This window comes from Rosa chinensis, chromosome 5 (genome assembly GCF_002994745.2).
Source record: "Rosa chinensis cultivar Old Blush chromosome 5, RchiOBHm-V2, whole genome shotgun sequence".
Lineage (NCBI taxonomy): Eukaryota > Viridiplantae > Streptophyta > Magnoliopsida > Rosales > Rosaceae > Rosa > Rosa chinensis.
The window spans coordinates 51,856,748-51,874,518 of record NC_037092.1 but is presented as its reverse complement, the minus strand read 5'-3'; the positions used below and the strand labels follow the sequence as shown (position 1 = coordinate 51,874,518).

General features: G+C 45.8%; 1 protein-coding gene across 1 annotated transcript; it reads left to right on the top strand.

The window, feature by feature from the left end:
* Positions 1–10,338: 10,338 nt before the first annotated feature.
* Positions 10,339–13,491, top strand: LOC112203984. Its single transcript, XM_024344874.1, has 4 exons — positions 10,339–12,068; positions 12,132–12,291; positions 12,399–12,625; positions 13,089–13,491. The coding sequence occupies exons 1-4, from the start codon at positions 10,339–10,341 to the stop codon at positions 13,489–13,491; spliced, it is 2,520 nt and encodes an 839-aa protein (XP_024200642.1).
* Positions 13,492–17,771: the final 4,280 nt, after the last annotated feature.

Genomic DNA, 17,771 nt, shown 5'->3' with positions numbered 1-17,771 from the left:
ATTTTCAAAGGAATAAATGTGGGAAAGTATAAAATCCCTTTTATTTATAATTTTTTTTTTTTGGTCCACTCACGCTAACGTTTTTATCTACTTTCCCCTGGGCCCTTTGGTTTCAAATCCCCAGTTTGCAGAGTAGCTGGTTCGGCATAGTAGGATTTGAGGCATAGCATCTGTTGCAGTTGTTTTCAAATTTTAGGTTAATCATTGAACCTACTTGTATTATGAATTCTTTTTCTCTTTTAGATTGCTCTGATAACCTGTGGGACAAATATTGTAAAGTTTGGGTTATGTTGTATTGTTCGGATTTTAGTTGTAAATTGTGGAGTTGTTGGGTTTTGGGGAGCAGGGTGGCTCCAGGAGATTATGGATGATTTGTTAGAAGTGTGAATGTGTTTTTACAGGTTTTTGGATAGTCCATTTTAGGGGTGACTCTACCGAATTTTTTGTAGAGTTATTCCTAAGGTGGGCCCTACAGGGTCACCTCTGATTTCAAGGTGAAATTAGGGGCGGGTCCTATCACGCCCACTGCTTTAACGCAGCTCCCCTCATAAAACAATTTTCCGACCATACAGAGGTCTATAGCCAGGAGTGGGGGACTCTTTGCCAGGAGTGGGGGACTCTTTGGAGGGCTTAGCAAGGGCCTACCAGAAGGCATAAAGTGTTCGCTCCGACAAAATTCTAGATGGATGACGCACTTGCACTAATTATGCTAGATATATGGCACAAAGCCACGCTTTGGTATCAACCCCGCAAGAAAACCCTCCTTGGCTAGGGACTTCGGGAACTTGTACATACAACCTAGCATAATTAGCAACGGTTACACTCATGCCTCATGGCATCACCTTTGATCTAATCGTTCATGCCTCATGGCATCCCTGAGCTGTAACCCTTTTGCCTTCTCGGCAACCCCGAGCTGTAACCCTCTTGCCTTCCCGGCATCCTCAAGGTTCACGCTTTTGCTTCCTAGCATCCCCGAGTTTCAATGCTCTTGCCTTCCCAGCATCCCCGAGCTTCAAGGCTCACACCCTCCCGGCATTCCCGAGACTTACACTCACATCTCCTCGACATAATGCGCATTAAAGGAACATTGGATTCTTCTACCATTTGTTGTTTGCAACAATCGAATTCTTTTCACGTTCCATTAATATGAGCGAAAACAAAACTAACACAAACATTCACATTTGAGTTACAAACTCTTGCATTCACGGCATTCGTGCAACTTACGCCTCACGGGTGTAACCTCGTCAACTCAACCTCATTCATTTTCTTGCGCACATCACTCATTTTATGCATCATATTCACTTCATATGCTCATTCTTACTATGCTTACACAATCATGTGCATTCTTGAGCTTACATGTCATAAACCAATCACATTCGGCACCATTCATATATATACATCATCATGTATCATGCACCTCGTACATTCGTACATGTTAATGCATATCGATGCAACTTACATATGTTGTTCGGTACAACAAGCTTCTACATGCGCCTGCTTCTATCTTTGTTTTGTAGGTTAAAGAGTCCCTTCTTGCTTACAGAGTTCGGGGACTTGTAGGGGTGGGTGCCACCCGGATGTCACTTATACTTGATAACATCATGTTTATAACTCCCCGACCAAGAAGCTCCTCTTACTTGGGGACTTCGGGGACTTGTAGATACCTTTACCAGTATGGAGAAATAACTATGTCACCAAGCATATGTAATACCCTCTTCGAGGGGCCCACAAGCCATGGTGGGACCCAGCCACGATATACATCCTATAGCCCGATGTCCAAGCTACGCCGTGGTAGTCGGAATTGGTCAAGAGCTTGCTGGGAAGCTAACTTCCCAACCATGCCAATATGCCTCCACAACATGCTTTGAAGACTAGAAGAAGGATTTCTTGTTCCACATTGAAGAAAATGTAAAGGAGAGTGGCTCCCTTCCTTATAAAAGAGACCACTCCTCCCACTTAGAATCAACTCCATTAGTAATCCATGTTAGGCTGCAAGACCCAAACACATATAGTGCAATATTCAAGTGGACGTAGTCTCCCACTAAGGCAGGAGACGAACCACTATACTTTTCGTGTCTCACTCTCTCTCTCTCTCTCTCTTTTCTCTAACGTTAACTAGATTCCCGCAGATCCTAACGTTAACAATCTAAAACACTAGAAATAAGCTAATACTCAAGTTAATTAATATGTGATTAATATATTTTTATTTATTTTATAGTAAATAAGAGGAATTGCGGAAATGAAGTAAAATTGTACAAAACTGGACCGGTTTTACAGTTTTCGTCTTTTAGTTAGAAACTTGGGCCGATCTTCTGAAGGCCTTCCATTTCGAACTAGCTCTTGCACTCTTCATAAGAAATGATCCTTAGGATGTCTAGAATGGATATAGAAAGTTTTAGTGCATTTGGAGTTCAGTTGGTCAGTCTGCCGCCCCTCCTTGTCTTGCTCGGTTTCTCCTAGTCGGAGTAGGAAAATATGCTAAGATTGAGTTTTTAGTACATTTCCAAGTTTCTCCATCATTTCCTAGCATGATAAGGAAAAAATAATTAATATATATAAATAAACACAAAGGTTAAGCAAAAGTGTAAGATTAGGGGAATAATTACTAGGTAATTATGGACCTAACACAGGTCAACCATGATCAATGTCAGCGAGAGAAGTGAAACCCGACGACTCCCTTAATGGTGGGTGTGTAAATATATTGAGATCGCAGAGAAGATTTATGATATATATATATATAGAGAGAGAGAGAGAGAGAGAGAGAGAGAGAGAAAAGAAAATGAAAAAGTAAAAGGAGAAGAATGAAATCTGCTACGTGTTGATCTATTAATTAAGCATTGCTTAATTATGCTTTACTGCACATTGCCCACTAGCAGCCCATTATTCCTTTTCTTTTCTCACACACACGGCAGGAGGGAGCCTCCATTTTTCTCTTCATCTTTTGCTGGCAGCCACACACCGAGAGGACACCAATCAATCTCAACCATTAAATCCACACTCTCTCTTCTCTATTAATGATGGCCACCCAATTTACTCTTTCTATTTGAGACACTGTTCGAAACACACAGCACCTTATATATATAGACACTGTACGAGAGACACAGCGCCGCACATATTGTGGCAGCCTTTGGGCTGGTCTTGCTCTCCTACTCTTCTCCTCCATTTTTCCTCTTTTCTTTATATTTTGTTTTGAGATTTGAAGGATTACTCACACAAAACTTTAAGGATTTATTAAGGGGCTCAATCTCTACAAGATTCAAGATTTGGGTATTTTGTGGGAGTTGTAATTTAAGGCTACTCCTGCTAACTTCCTAGCTATTTGTGACTATTCCTATTTTCTCCTACACTTCTGTCATACCTCGAATTTCGAATAAAAAAATTGGAATCTGAAGTGTGATAACTCATTACGTGTTTACATAAACTTGAAAGCATCAAAGTAAATGTAAACGCTCAACAGGAGCGTACTACAAACAGTAGTAAATAAAATAAACAAAATAAGTTCTAAACCTAATACTATTGCGACAACAAGCTGCGGCCTCAACCCTGGTTACCTTGAACTGCATGAAAAACCCCTACACCATAGAATAGTGCACCGGGTTGCAACAACAAACCCTATAAGCTTTTTAAGCTCGTATGAGTAAACTCAAATAAAATGACTCAACAACGCATGCTTAAAATTTCTCAACTTATGAGGTAAAAGCAACAACATTTAACTCCACAAAACATGACCGAACTTACAATCACACAAGGTAAAAATTAGTAATACCTGCATAGAAAATTAGTTCAGGAGATCACCTAAAATCACATAATACAAAACCATAGTAATCCCTGCATATTGTTTAGTTCAGCAGATCACCTAAAATCACACAATCCAAAATCATATTAATTCCTGCATAGTTTTGTTCATCAGATCACCTAGAATCACACAATTCAAAATCATAGTAATATCTGCATGTAGTTTAGTTCAAGAGATCACCTAAAATTACACAATTCAAAACCATAGTAATCCATGTATATAGTTTAGTTCAGGAGATTACATTAAAATCAAACGAAAGAAGAGAAAAAGAAAATAAATAAGGAGATCAAACAACTCACACTAAAGCCAAGAAATCACCCTTCAACTCCTAATAAACGATCACACAAAATGACTCGTTTTCTGTACATACTAGGGAAGTCTTCACTAGGTTTGGCACTATCAGCTGGGGCCCATCGGGACTCCCATGTACTATGCCAGGTTCACGACCCACCATGGCGGGGCTCATATGGGATGTCACCCCGGGCACCCAGGGCCCAGGGCATGGCTAGCACAGCCCATTTGATTACATAACAGAGGGCTAATAAGGCATCAGGAGAACAGCCTGCGTCCCACATCGAAGATAGGGGAAACTCCTTTCCCATGCTAGAGTATTAGAGCATCAGTACAACCACCTTTTACGGGTAATAACTCATTTATCCACTATTTATTTGATCTACTTATATATTAGTTTCTCACTCAGGCATCGGAGAGGCGTAAACCGTCCGGTACGGTTTACCCCTCTAACGCTGTGTTCTTAGTTCAAGATTTAGGAGTTGGATCGGTACCCCAGACGGTATAACATTCTGTGTGAGGTACCTGGAGAAAGCCACCAGAAACATTGGCGTGCCAGAAAGGGGAGATTCATGACCGAGCCGGAAGAAAGGGCAGGTGAGGGTAGCAGTGTCGCCCGGGCACTGATATTCTCTCCAGGTACTTCATCAGCAGGGACACCAAGTGTCGGAGGAGAGGCGCATGGTCTAGGATTCTTGAACGAGCAGAATGCAGATGACCCACCGAGCATCCAAGACCAAGTGGCCTCGGTATTAGAGTTGGAGTCCATGCGAGCAGAGATCGCAGCCTTCCAGGAACAAGCCAGGATCGATCGGGAACAACAAATAATCGATAGGGAAATAAACCTCCTTTCGCAACAGAGACAGAAGGAGCTGGAAGCTGAAAACACTGCGCTGGCCCGAACACTAGACAAAAGGCACCAGCATAATGAGGCACTCACCCAAGCCCTAGCTAGAGCATCCCAGGTAGCAACAGATTTAAATGCTGCCACCGGCCTCGCTCCAACCCCGTCTACGGAAAGCGGTCACCGGATGATCCAGGTACCGATAGACTTGTTCCAGGAAAGCCTGAGGCGTTTGCCACCACCATCATTACCACAGCCAGCTCAAAGTGACCTACCGATAACTAATCCAAACACAGTGTTACTCTTGCAAATGAGCAACTCCTTGCATGCCTTGCTGGCAAGGGTAGAGGCGGCAGAGAATATGGACACCTGGCGACCCCTGACCACTTACGAGGACCGTCCGGGTCTTTTTACGCAACAAGTTAGAGGCACCATTCGAACAAACATGTCAAAGCCACTGAAGATTGACTATACGGGAGTTGGAGACCCGTACAAGCACTTACAGGCTTTCTGCTCACAAACTAGTGCCAAAGGGTACACGGATGAGGTGTGTTATAATATGTTCCAGGAGACGTTGTCAGGGGAAGCTTTGAGTTGGTTCTACGAACTGCCAGCCGGTTCTGTAGGGAATTTCAAGGAGCTCGCGGACAAGTTCGTAGCTCTATTCATCTTACGTACTGACGGGATACATACCCCAAAGGGGATGCTAAAGATTCAACAGGGGGAGAATGAAACTTTGAAGTCTTTCGTTAACTGATGGTAGACGGCTACCGCTAAGTGCCAGGACCTTAACAAGGAATTAGCTGAGCTGGCTTTCAGGAGGGGCCTAAGGCGCGGAGAGTTTCTCTATGGGATTAACCAACACCCCCCGGCTAGCTACGACGAGCTGATGGCTATGGCCGTCAGGCATGCGAAAGCCGAATTCGAAACGTATGGGGATAACATCAGACCAGAGCTAAGGGTCTCCACCCCAGCCCCGGTGGTCAGGGATGAGCCACGAAAAAGGGAGTGGGTCCATAATCAGGATCTATCACCACATAACTCAAACAAGAGAAGCAAAGAGTCAACATCCAGGTCTAGCGGTTACGTGACCCCTCAGCCTCGCCGGGAAGAAAGGGCACAGCGGAACCCGCGAACACCACCACCACCCTGGTATGAGGTATTTACTATCCTCAACACTTCCTATGAAACTATATGGAATGAGAACAAAGATGAGATACCTGGACCATCACTGAGGAAGTTCCTGAAGAGTAAACTTACCCAGCAGGATACTGGAAGGTTCTGCACATATCATGAAGATGCCGGGCACAATACCAACATCTGCATGGCTTTAAAAAATACCATTGAGTCGCTTATTCAAAGGGGCAAGCTTCAGCGGTACCTGCCTGCTAAAGAAATAGGAGCTGTAGACGTGTACTGCCAGATCTTCAAGATCCATGGTGGGGGCCCGAAGGAGCTACCTCCCCAGAGGAGGAAGAGGAATTCCAGTTTCGGGCACCCAGAAGTTTTCAATTTCCACAAAACCCCGCAGCAGAACAGCGAAATTGGGTGGAAGTCGGTCACTTTCTTGCAGGAAGAAGAGGCTGACCTCAAAATGCCTCATGATGATCCCCTCCTGATCACGCTTCAAATGGACCACTATATAGTTTCCCGGGTACTCGTGGATACCGGAGCCTCCGTTAGTGTACTATTCTGAGATGCGTACAAAGCCCTGAACAGGGGAAGGGCCAAACTGTCACAAGATAATGAGCCTCTCATCAGCTTTTTAGGAGATATAGTCCAGCCACTGGAATCAGATTACTTATCGATCACGGTGGTCTGATCCCGGTGGGAGAGAGTCCGAACTGTTCAACCATCGAAACTGTCAGGACCCACCCCGGAATTACCCCCTAACTCCAAGATGGACCTGCGGGGCCCACTTTTCGAGAAAATTTGACAGAACTTCCCTAAAAGTGGACAACCCAAAACCTGTTGAAAAACACTTCTAGGTATAAATAAATTTCAATGCTTGAAGCCACCCTGCTTCCTAGCATCAAACCACAAATTTCCAAGTATAAACACCGTACTACACAAACATAACCACTTATATAAATTACAACCCAGCAAGTCAAATCTTTCTACCTTCTCCAATATTATACAACTCCCATACACTCATAATTATACAAATGTATAAATCCATCCTTCCAAGGTAATCAGAGCAATCTATAGAACACAATTTAAACATGATACATAAGGTAGGTTAATGAATAACCTACTGAGGATAGATGGCAATGTTGGTGCTAGCCTCAACTCCTAAACCGGTCAGCAACGCTGCGATCTGGGCAATTGAAACCAAAGAGCCCAGGTGAAAGTACATAAAAACGTTAGCGTGAGTGGACAAAATAAATAAGCATAACGGAAAAAGAGTTTATACTTTCCCGCATTTATTCATTTAAAAACCGATGCATGCAACAAATAGAAAACACATTTAGCTTTAAGTCTACGAATTTCAAAACGGTAAACCGACTAGCCTCGCTAGTCACAATATTCGAAAAAAAAAATATTGAAATATCGAAATCTCGTTTCTCAAGAAGATAAGACCAGCCCCGCTGGCTATAACGAAAATTAGACTAGCCCCGCTAGTCAAGCAACGATAAAATATGGGGAAGAAGTTTCACCATACGAAAGAAGGGAGCCTCCCAGGCTCGGGTCGGAGTGTCCCACACTCTGGAGCATCCCATGCTCTGCTCTTACTCACCCACGAACACATAGTAAGCAGGGAGGAGTAGTAATAGGCTAGCTAGCAATAAAATATAGCGACCCAGGTATGGTGGGTAAAAACCCATTCAAATCCAGTAAATCTATCAGGCTTCCCCATGTCCCGTGAATAAAGAAAACACGGGTACGATTCCCAACCGTACCCGAAAATTCTAATGAAAAGTCACATCAGTCAACAGCGTGTCCCACACGCTAAAAGAATAAATCGATTATCATCAAGGCATTCTCAATGCCAAAACCGAAAGTCGACAAACGAATAGGAAGAAAATAACTTCATCGAAATCTCATATCGATTAACTTTCCAAAAATCTCAAATCAACGAATAGCGATATACTTAATTCTGGAAATCACCTCAGAAAATTACTTCAAACAAATTTAACATAAATCACAACTCAAAATCGAGCATAACAACTTTAATTCAAAAATCCAATTGACATAGTAATAAAATATTTAAATCCGTTTAATATGCTCGATAAATTAAAATAATGATTTAAGTCACTAATTCATTTCCCAAATCAAATCAAGACAAATCAACAATTGCATGCATCCATATTTAAAAACAAAGGTCCACTCACAGTGTATGGCTAAGCCTGCCGTTGATCCGAACCCTCCTCGAGGGAATTCTCCTCACGTCCTGTACAATATAACGTTCGTGAACCCATAATTACTGGATGGAAAATTAAATTACGATAAATAAAAACCAAATCCACACATTGTCTTTGAATGCCCAAAACCTCCAAATTTTCTCCACTAACGTCATTCCGTTAATTTAAGGGCTCTAGGGTAGAATCCAGGTAATCCGATGAATGAATTTCTCGTAATTAAATTAACCAACTCCACTCTTAGAACAATATATTAAAATCCATACTCACACTTCTCTAAAATTCACCAAACTTCACATACAAGCTCTACAACATCTCTACAATTTAATGGGCTAAAAACTGAAATTAAAACACTGCCCTACACGCCTCCACGCGCCACCAACAGTGGCAGCGCGTGGGCCCCACTCGCCCGCGGCCACCACCTCCGATGGCCACCAAATTCTGGCAGCACCACCTACTCAATAGACCCAACATTTTTCACAACTACAACAAGTTCCAACTTTACCTTGAAGGGCTCCAAACTGGCCGGTGCAATTTTTCCAGAAAAATCCAAGAACCCAAGATATTGCAATTGTCAATCCGGCCTCCACACAGCAAATTGGAATGCAAGACCATAGGGGAAATAATCCTTGGCAAAAACCCGACCTTCGATGTCCGTTTGGTGACCGGAGGTGGCCGGAATCGCCGGAAATCGGCAAAAACCACAAACTGCTACAGTAAACTTCACAGCTCCAAATCGAGCTCCTCCGGCTAGTCTCTGCAAAACACCACCACGTATGCAACAAGGGGGAGAAGACGAGCTTGGGAATGCCCGAATTTCGTCGTGGGTCGGCCGGAGGGGGAAGAAATCGAAGGAAGAAAAAGGGGGCCGAAGGGGAGGAAGAATAGGGGAAGAAGAGGAGAGAGTTACCGAGCTAGGTAGAATTTCCGAAAATGGAAATCTACCAACAGTAACTTCCATATATATATTAATTACCATGAACAGTAACTTTTACATTTTCAGCCATAACTTTCACATAAGTCCAATTTTTACACACCACATATGCACGCGCTCGGTTTAAAGTCCTCTACAACTTTCATGAAGGAAATTTTCTCATAAACGGCCCCAAACAAAAGTCAACCTTTCAGGGCCACTAAAGTATCGGTAAAAAGTAAAAATTGATAGTAGTCGACATTTACCGTCTAAATAGTGAGTAAATCGTTAATTCTAGGTTCGGGACGTAACAGAAACCTAGTTCATTATCGTCGACTGTGCTTCGTCCTATAATGCTATCTTGGGTTGGCCGGGACTTTGGCGTTTAAAGACATTCATCGCAGGCCATAGGGCTGGGCTCGGGTCGGGCCGGGCCCGAAAATTAGTGAGACCGAGACCGAACCCGAAACTGTCGGTTCGGGCCGGTTCGGTCTTTTTGTAAACTGAAAACCGACAGAAACCGAACCCATTCGGGCCGGTTCGGTTTTCGAGCTTTTTCGGGCCCAAACGTTTATTTCCACCAAAAAACAAAAACGAAACATTTTTTTTTTCCTTTTCTAATGCCCAACACCACATCATTGTATATGTTACATGTGATCAAGATAAAGATTTCATTTAGCTACAAAATCAAAGACCACCCGCAGCCACGGGGCCCCTGGATGGGTCTCTTTCTGGCAACCTAATATAAGGTGTGTCACTGTGTTGTAATATATAAATTGTAAAGTATCACAAGAATATAACTATCCTAATGGAAACTACAAGGGAATCTTTCCAGGTTGTACATTGGAACGTTTTACAAGTCATCCTGCAAAGAAAAGAGAAAGGAAAACTTATGTAAGAAGTCATATATCTAAAACAATAAGTAAATACATGAATTCGGGTCGGTTCGGGCTTTCGGGCCCTGAAAATATGGAACCCGAGACCGAACCGATTACATGAATTCGGGTCGGGCTTTAGACCGAACCGAAAATTTCTATTCTAAAACCGAACCGAATCGGGCTTTTTTCCTCGGTTCGGGTCGGGTCCTCGGTCTTTCGGGTCCGGACGCCCAGCCCTAGCAGGCCACATTCTCATGATGAAAGTCCCGACCCTAATCGGAATAGCGACCATTCAGGGTGATCAGGCTGCCGCAAGGCAGTGCTATTCTTTGACAGTATCTCGGGGCAAGGGTAAGTCAAAAATGTTGCCCGTGGCCACCGACCCCCTCACAGACAGGTACGAAGATCCAAGAGATGATACCGACTCTGATGAAGAAAGGCCCGGTGCCTTGGAAGACATCGAAGAGGTGGTGATATCCGAGCAGTTCCCGGACAGGATTGTCAAGATTGGTACCAAGTTGGCTCTAACTATCAGGGAAGACCTAATCTCGTTCCTCCGCTCTAACGCATCCGCTTTCGCCTGGTCATACGAGGACATGCCCGGTATACCAACTGACATAGCCATGCACAACCTTAGCATTGTTCCTTACTCGGCACCAGTAAGGCAAAAGCGAAGAGCCTTCACACAGGATAAGTACCGGGCTATCCAAGTTAAAGTAAAGAAGTTGATGGCCATCAACTTTGTCAGGGAAGTAACGTATCCCCGATGGTTAGTAAACGTGGTCATGGTACCAAAGAAGTCTCTGGGCTCATGGCGCATGTACATAGACTACACAAATCTCAACCGATCATGCCCTGAGGATAGCTTGCCGCTCCTACGAATTGACCAACTAATCGACTCCACTGCTGGGTACGGGTTACTTAGTTTCATGGATGCGTTCAGCGGGTACAACCAAATTCAAATGAACCCGACAGACGAGGAGCACACTGCCTTTACCACAGACAAAGGTCTCTATTGCTACCAGGTCATGCCCTTCGGATTGAAGAATGCAGGTGCCACTTATCAACGACTTGTCAACTCCATGTTTGTAGAAGTCATCGGTACTATCATAGAGGTATACGTGGACGATATGCTGGTAAAAAGCTTAACCTCAGAGGACCACATAACCAACATATCAATTGTCTTCACTATCATATTACGCAACGGTGTGCGGCTTAACCCACCGAAGTGCATATTCGGGGTTGAGGTAGGGAAGTTCCTCGGGTACATCATTAGCCACAGGGGAATTGAGGCGAACCCAGAGAAGGTGCAGGCTATATTAGACATGATATCCTCAACCTACAGGAATGAGGTCCAATCCCTTACAGGTAAGGTAGCCGCCCTGTCAAGATTCATCTCCAGGCTAACGGACAAGTGTACTAATTTCTTCAAGCTGCTGAAAACCCAACACGTTGAGGTAATAGCTTGGACCGCTGAGCACGAAGCTGCTTTTCTTGGCCTAAAGGCATACTTGGCAGAGGTACCTCTACTCTACAAACCTGTTCCAAGAGAAATGCTTTACATATATCTCGCGACATCTTTGAAAGCCGTGAGCTCCGCTCTGATTACGAAGGATTTCGATTGCGAGTATCTGGTGTACTACGCTGGAAAAGGTTACATTGGTGCAGAATCCAGATACCCGGACATTGAAAAAATAGCATTGGCCCTCCTAGTATCGGCTCGGAAGCTAAGACATTACTTCCAGGCACACTCAATCACCGTTTTCACTAATCACCCATTGAGGCAGGTTTTGCAGAAGCCAGAGACATCGGGCAGATTAATTAAATGGGCCATCGAATTGGGGGAGTTCGACATCAAGTACCAACCCCAGACAGCTATTAAGGGCCAAGAACCGGCAAATTTTATTTCTAAGTTGATTCCCTCTCATGATCCACCCCTGGGATCACCTGAACCACCAGCTCCAGACCCATCCCCACCAAGCACTTGGTGATTGTATGTTGATGGTGCATGTAACAAAAAGACAAGTGGCACCCGTATCTTGCTAATCAGCCCGGACGATCAAGTCTATGAGTACGCCCTCAAGTTTGCCTTCAAGGGATCCAACAATGTCGTAGAATACGAGGCACTCGTAGCAGGTCTACAAATCGGCCGGGAACTAGGCGTCCAGCACCTTCATATCTTTAGCTATTCCCAGTTAGTTGTGAACCAGGTCAGTGTTAATTTTGAAGCAAAAGAGCCCCACATGTCCTCTTACCAGGCCTTAGCCCGAGCACTGGTTCAGAGATTTGCCTTGTACATCATCACTTAAATACCCAGAAAAAAAATGGTAAGGCAGATGCCCTTGCTAAAATTGCAACAACTTCTCCAAGTCCTGCTTACGGGGCTACCAAGGTCGAAATACTACAAAGGCCGAGCACTTCTAAAACAGTGTCAGAAATATTCATGGTGGACCACACTGCCTCCTGGATGGATCCAATTTTGAAGTACTTGGTTGACGGCCTGGCCCTGGACGATAATGTTGAGACCTGGCGACTCCAATTAAGGTTAGCTTGATACACGATCATGAATGGAAAGTTATACAGGAGAGGTCATTGCTTCCCCAACCTGAAGTGTGTAACACCAGAGGACGGCCACAAGGTAATGAAGGACATACACGCTGGTGTATGCGGTAACCATGCAGGGGCCCGATCTCTTGCACACAAGACCCTGAGGGCAGGATACTTCTGGCCAACCATGTCGGCCCTAGCCCAAACAATATCGAGTTCTTGCCACAAATGCCAAATGTATGAAAACATCCCAAGGGCACTGCCTATTGCTCTCTCCATACTCCTTGCACCTTGGCCATTCTACCAATGGGGCCTGGACCTGATCGGTAAGCTCCCCACAGCAGTGGGACAATTCAAATATGCCTTTGTAGTCGTTGACTACCAAACAAAATGGGTAGAAGCAGAACCTCTTGTCTCTATCACCACAGAGAAAGTGAAAAACTTCCTGCATCTACAGCAGGTTCGAAGTCCCGGACACCATAGTCACGGACAATGGCACCCAGTTTGACAACGTTGAACTAAGGGCTTACACCGGGAACCTGGGCACTAGAATCCTCTACTCATCCCCGGCTCACCCCCAGACCAACGGTCAAGTCGAGGCTGTCAACAAGATAATCAAGAAGATATTGAAGAAGAAGCTCGATGAAGCCAAGGGTCTTTGGGCTTCTAAGCTCCCAGAAGTGCTATGGGCTATCAGGACCATGACGACTGAGGCTACCGGAGAGACCCCTTTCTGCATGGCTTTTGGGTCTGAGGCGGTTCTCCCCATTGAAACGCAAATCCAGAGTCCCAGGATTGAATACTTCGACGCGGGTACCAACTCAGAGGGCCTACAGCTCGATGCTGATTTGCTTGAGGAATGAAGAGATGTGGCTCACACGCACAACCTAGCAACCATGCACAGCCTGCAACCTCATGTTCCTTCTTCTTCTTCTCAAGAAGTCTCCGCCTGAATTTGGCTTCATCCAGGTACCCGGCCGCCACCCATTCTTTATACTTCATAATCACGGCCTTGTCTTGAGCGACGAGTATCATATCCATAAGCTCTTGGGAATCTTTGTACCCAACAACGGCCTCCTGCTTCTCAACGGGAAGGCGCTCCTCTAGATGATCTGCCCTCGCCTTCCATGACTTTGGCAGATTCTGCAGCTTCCCTCTCGGAGTCCCGGGCACTCCTTAGCTCATCCCTTGCCCTGGCAAGTTCACCCTCAAGATCCGCGATCTTCTTCTTGGCCGCCTCCAGCTCAGCTACCTTGGGAGTTAGGGGCTCTGCCTTCTTCTTCAAAGAGTCCCGCTCTTTCTCCATTTTTGCTTTCTCCCCATGAAGATACTTCACTTGCCTGGAGAGGTTGCTACCTCTTCCTTCAAGTGAGTATCTTCCTCACTAGCATCGATCGCGTACACGTTGAATAGTGCATGTAACACCCCGTTAGTACATACTAATAGTACAGGCAAAGTTCATCAAACAATAAGAAATTCCAGTACCCGCATCATTGATTCCCGGGCGATACGCCTGGGGAGAGTTGTCCTTCGCTCGTACCCGGTTAAGGTCAATGTCGGCCAGCATCGTACGCACGAACTTCTCGTCAGCAACCTCGTACTAGCTCAATAGCTGCTTGATGGGCTTCTTGGGGACTACTGGTATGCCCAGGGACAGAAGCGCAAGCGATGGCGATGGTTCTGATCTCGGATGACTCTTCTTCTGCATTTTCAGCCCTGCCCCTTTGACATCCTGGCCGGTGTAAGTGACCTCCTCATGATCCCCGCTCCGATGGCGGTGCCTGTGGAACCTTCTCTTCTCACCAGGAAGCAAGATGTCCTCGCTTCCAGCTGACCCAGTGGACAGGGAGGAAAAGGAGCCAGACACTGGCGCCTTATCTCGTCCAGTATCGACAACACTAACCATCTCCCAGGCAACAGGCTGCTCGGCCAGGGTAATGGGAGCTTCAGGATCATGGTTCCCGTACTCTTCGTCACCGATCTCTAGAAGAACTTCGTCAACAGAGCGACCCGAAGCTTTCGACGCCAAGTCAATGTCAATGTGAAGGGCGTCTTCTCCTTGGCTCATCATCATTTCCATCAATTGATTGTCATCCATCCTATCGTCTTCCTTACCTTTCTGGGGTTTCCTCTTCGGCGCTTTCACTGCAAACAATCTGAAATGTCAGTCATCAAATACAAAATATACACATGTAGGTAGTAACTGAAAAATCAACCTCACCAGGGAGTCTCCCTAGGCCTAGCCTATCTAGTATGGAGTACCGGATGAACCTATAAGAGCTCCTTTCTTCTTCACTCCACACAGAATATACCCGGGCTATGCGTTTTCTCTCAACCTCGAACAAGGAGTAAGACTGGTCCCCGATGGCCTGAAACGTACCCGTTAGGTACCATTTCTTATTCCTAATCTGCCAATGTCCTCCAGCAAGAAACACTTTATTCCTCCACCTCTTGCTCTTAGAGGTGGGCATATCGGTAACCAAGGGTTCGAAGTCCAGGGTGGCGAACATTACGGTACCTTGACAAGACTGCTTACTCGAGTATAAGACTCGGTACACGGCTTGGAATTCGTTTCTGGTAGGCCACCCTTGCTGGCACAAGTCCCACATGGCCATCATACTCAAAACTTGCCGCCAGGCATTCGGAGTCAACTGCCCCGGTGACAGGTTCAGCATCCGCAGGAGATACTGTAGGTACCGGGGCAGTGGTAATGATAACCCTTGGTAGAGCTGGTTCTCGTGCAACACCACCCATCCCGTAGGAGGATTCGATGCCAACTCCCCATCCTTGAGAGGCCTAAGTTCTACCTCATCTGGTATTCCCTACTTCAGCCTCATCGCAATGATCTCCTTCATTGTCATACTTCTTCCGGGCTCGTCGCACACAGTCCCGTCTGCTAGGACTTACCTAGGTTTAGGTATACCCTCGGGAATAGCTACTGTAACCAGCTGCATCTCCCCGGCAGCGTCCTCGCTTTCATCTCCGTCAGTATACTCGCTACTCTCTGAGAACACCCCAATCGAGGATCCGATATTCTCTACTAACTCCACACGGGTACTACTACGAGCCAGGTACCTGTCAATATGTGCTTCCGCTTGTCTCGCAAAAGATTGATATAATGATCCCGCATCCCCAGCCTTGGTTTCTGATTCAATCCTAGAGCTATGTCAACCTGGGCCTCAAATTCGCTATCTGGAATCAGAAACGCAAGGGTTAGCCTGAGTCTAGATTTATGACTTAGGTGAAGCGCGGATCACTCCCCACTTCAAACAAAATCCAGAAAACCAAAAAAACCCAGATATCTAAAACAACAACAAAGAAAAACCTAGGAAAACCTAGTTTTTGTCTAGAAACTACCTATAGACAACCCACACTAATATTATTCCTGTTCTTTTTTACACACGTAAATAACGCACAAAAAAGCAAACGCACAACAGAAAGCATCCATGGCAGAAATAGAAACGCATAACAAACAAAATCATACAAACAAGGCGAGAGAGATCTAACCTTTTCTCCAACACTACTTCTCCCTTAGCTCTTCCTTTTTCTCACTGCAACTCTTCGGGGTTTTCTGAAAGAGTTTTCGTGAAAGTGAAGGGAAACAGTCAGTTTCCCTCTTAAATTCAATCTCCAAAGCATCACAGCCGTTGAAGACGAAAGGACTCCAACCATAGGATCACTACATGTGTCCCACGCATCTCCCCACGCCTCGAAACAGTCAGTTGATGGGACGGGCATTTATTGCACAGCCTACTCTGCCCCACGTGGCTGACATGCACCACCAACCCTTCTGGGTACCAGAGGCCAAGTCCTCATTCAACCTTTCTGGGTACCAGAGGCCAAGTCCTCATTCTACCCTACTGGGAATCAGAGGCCCAAGTCATCATTCTACCCCATCGGGTACCAGAGGCCCAAGTCCTCATTCTACCCTTCCGGGTATCAGAGGCCCAAGTCCTCATTCAACCCTTCTGGGTTCCAGAGGCCAAGTCCTCATTCTACCCCATCGTGTGTCCTCATTTAACCCTTCCGGGTACTAGAGGCTAAGTCCTCATTCTACCCCATCGGGTACCAGAGGCTCAAGTCCTCATTCAACCCTTCCGGGTACCAGAGGCCAAGTCCTCATTCTACCCTTCCTGGTATCAGAGGCCTAAGTCCTCATTCAACCCCATCGGGTACCAGAGGCCTAAGTCTTCATTCTACCCTTCCGGGTATCACAAGCCCAAGTCCTCATTCTACCGCATCGGGTACCAGAGGCTCAAGTCCTCGTTCCACCCTATCGGGTACCAGAGGCTCAAGCCCTTAGAAAACCCCACTGGGTACCATAGGCTCAAGACCTCCAACGGTACCCAGAGGTTTTCTTTAACCTTTATGGGTTAAATTGGGAGCACTGTAGATTAGCTACCTACAGCGTAACCCACTCAAGACATCTCTTGCACGGGAACTTGGGGGACTTGTACATACTAGGGTAGTCTTCACTAGGTTTGGCACTATCGGTTGGGGCCCATCGGGACTCCCAGGTGCTATGCCAGGGGCCAGGTTCACGACCCACCGTGGCGGGGCTCATATGGGATGTCACCCCGGGCACCTAGGGCCCGGGATATGGCTAACACAGCCCATCTGATTACACAACAGAGGGTTGATAAGGCATCAGGAGAACAGCCTGCGTCCCACATCGAAGATAGGGGAAACTCCTTTCCCATGCTAGAATATTAAAGCATCAGTACAACCACCTTTTACTGGTAATAACTCATTTATCCACTGTTTATTTGATCTACATATATATTAGTTTCTCACTCAGGCATCGGAGAGGCGTAAACCATCCGGTATGGTTTACCCCTCTAACGCTGTGTTCTTGGTTCAGGATTTCGAAGTTGGATCGGTACCTCATATGGTATAGCATTCTGTGTGAGGTACCCGGAGAAAGCCACCAGAAACATTGGCGCGCCAGAAAGGGGAGATTCATGACCGAGCCGGAAGAAACGGCAGGCGAGGGTAGCAGTGTCGCCCGGGCACTGATATTCTCTCCGGGTACTTCATCAGCAGGGACACCAAGTGTCAGAGGAGAGGCGCATGGTCTCGGATTCTTGAACCAGCAGAACGCAGATGACCCACCGGTCATCCAAGACCAAGTGGCCCCGGTATC

Excerpts from the sequence above, each read along its gene's own strand:
- LOC112203984 (XM_024344874.1), top strand. The coding sequence starts at position 10,339 with ATGAAAGTCCCGACCCTAATCGGAATAGCGACCATTCAGGGTGATCAG. Across the intron at positions 12,069-12,131 it reads CCATCCCCACCAAGCACTTG|CCCGGACGATCAAGTCTATG; the intron begins GTGATTGTATGT and ends CTTGCTAATCAG. Across the intron at positions 12,626-13,088 it reads ACCTGGCGACTCCAATTAAG|GTTCGAAGTCCCGGACACCA; the intron begins GTTAGCTTGATA and ends CATCTACAGCAG.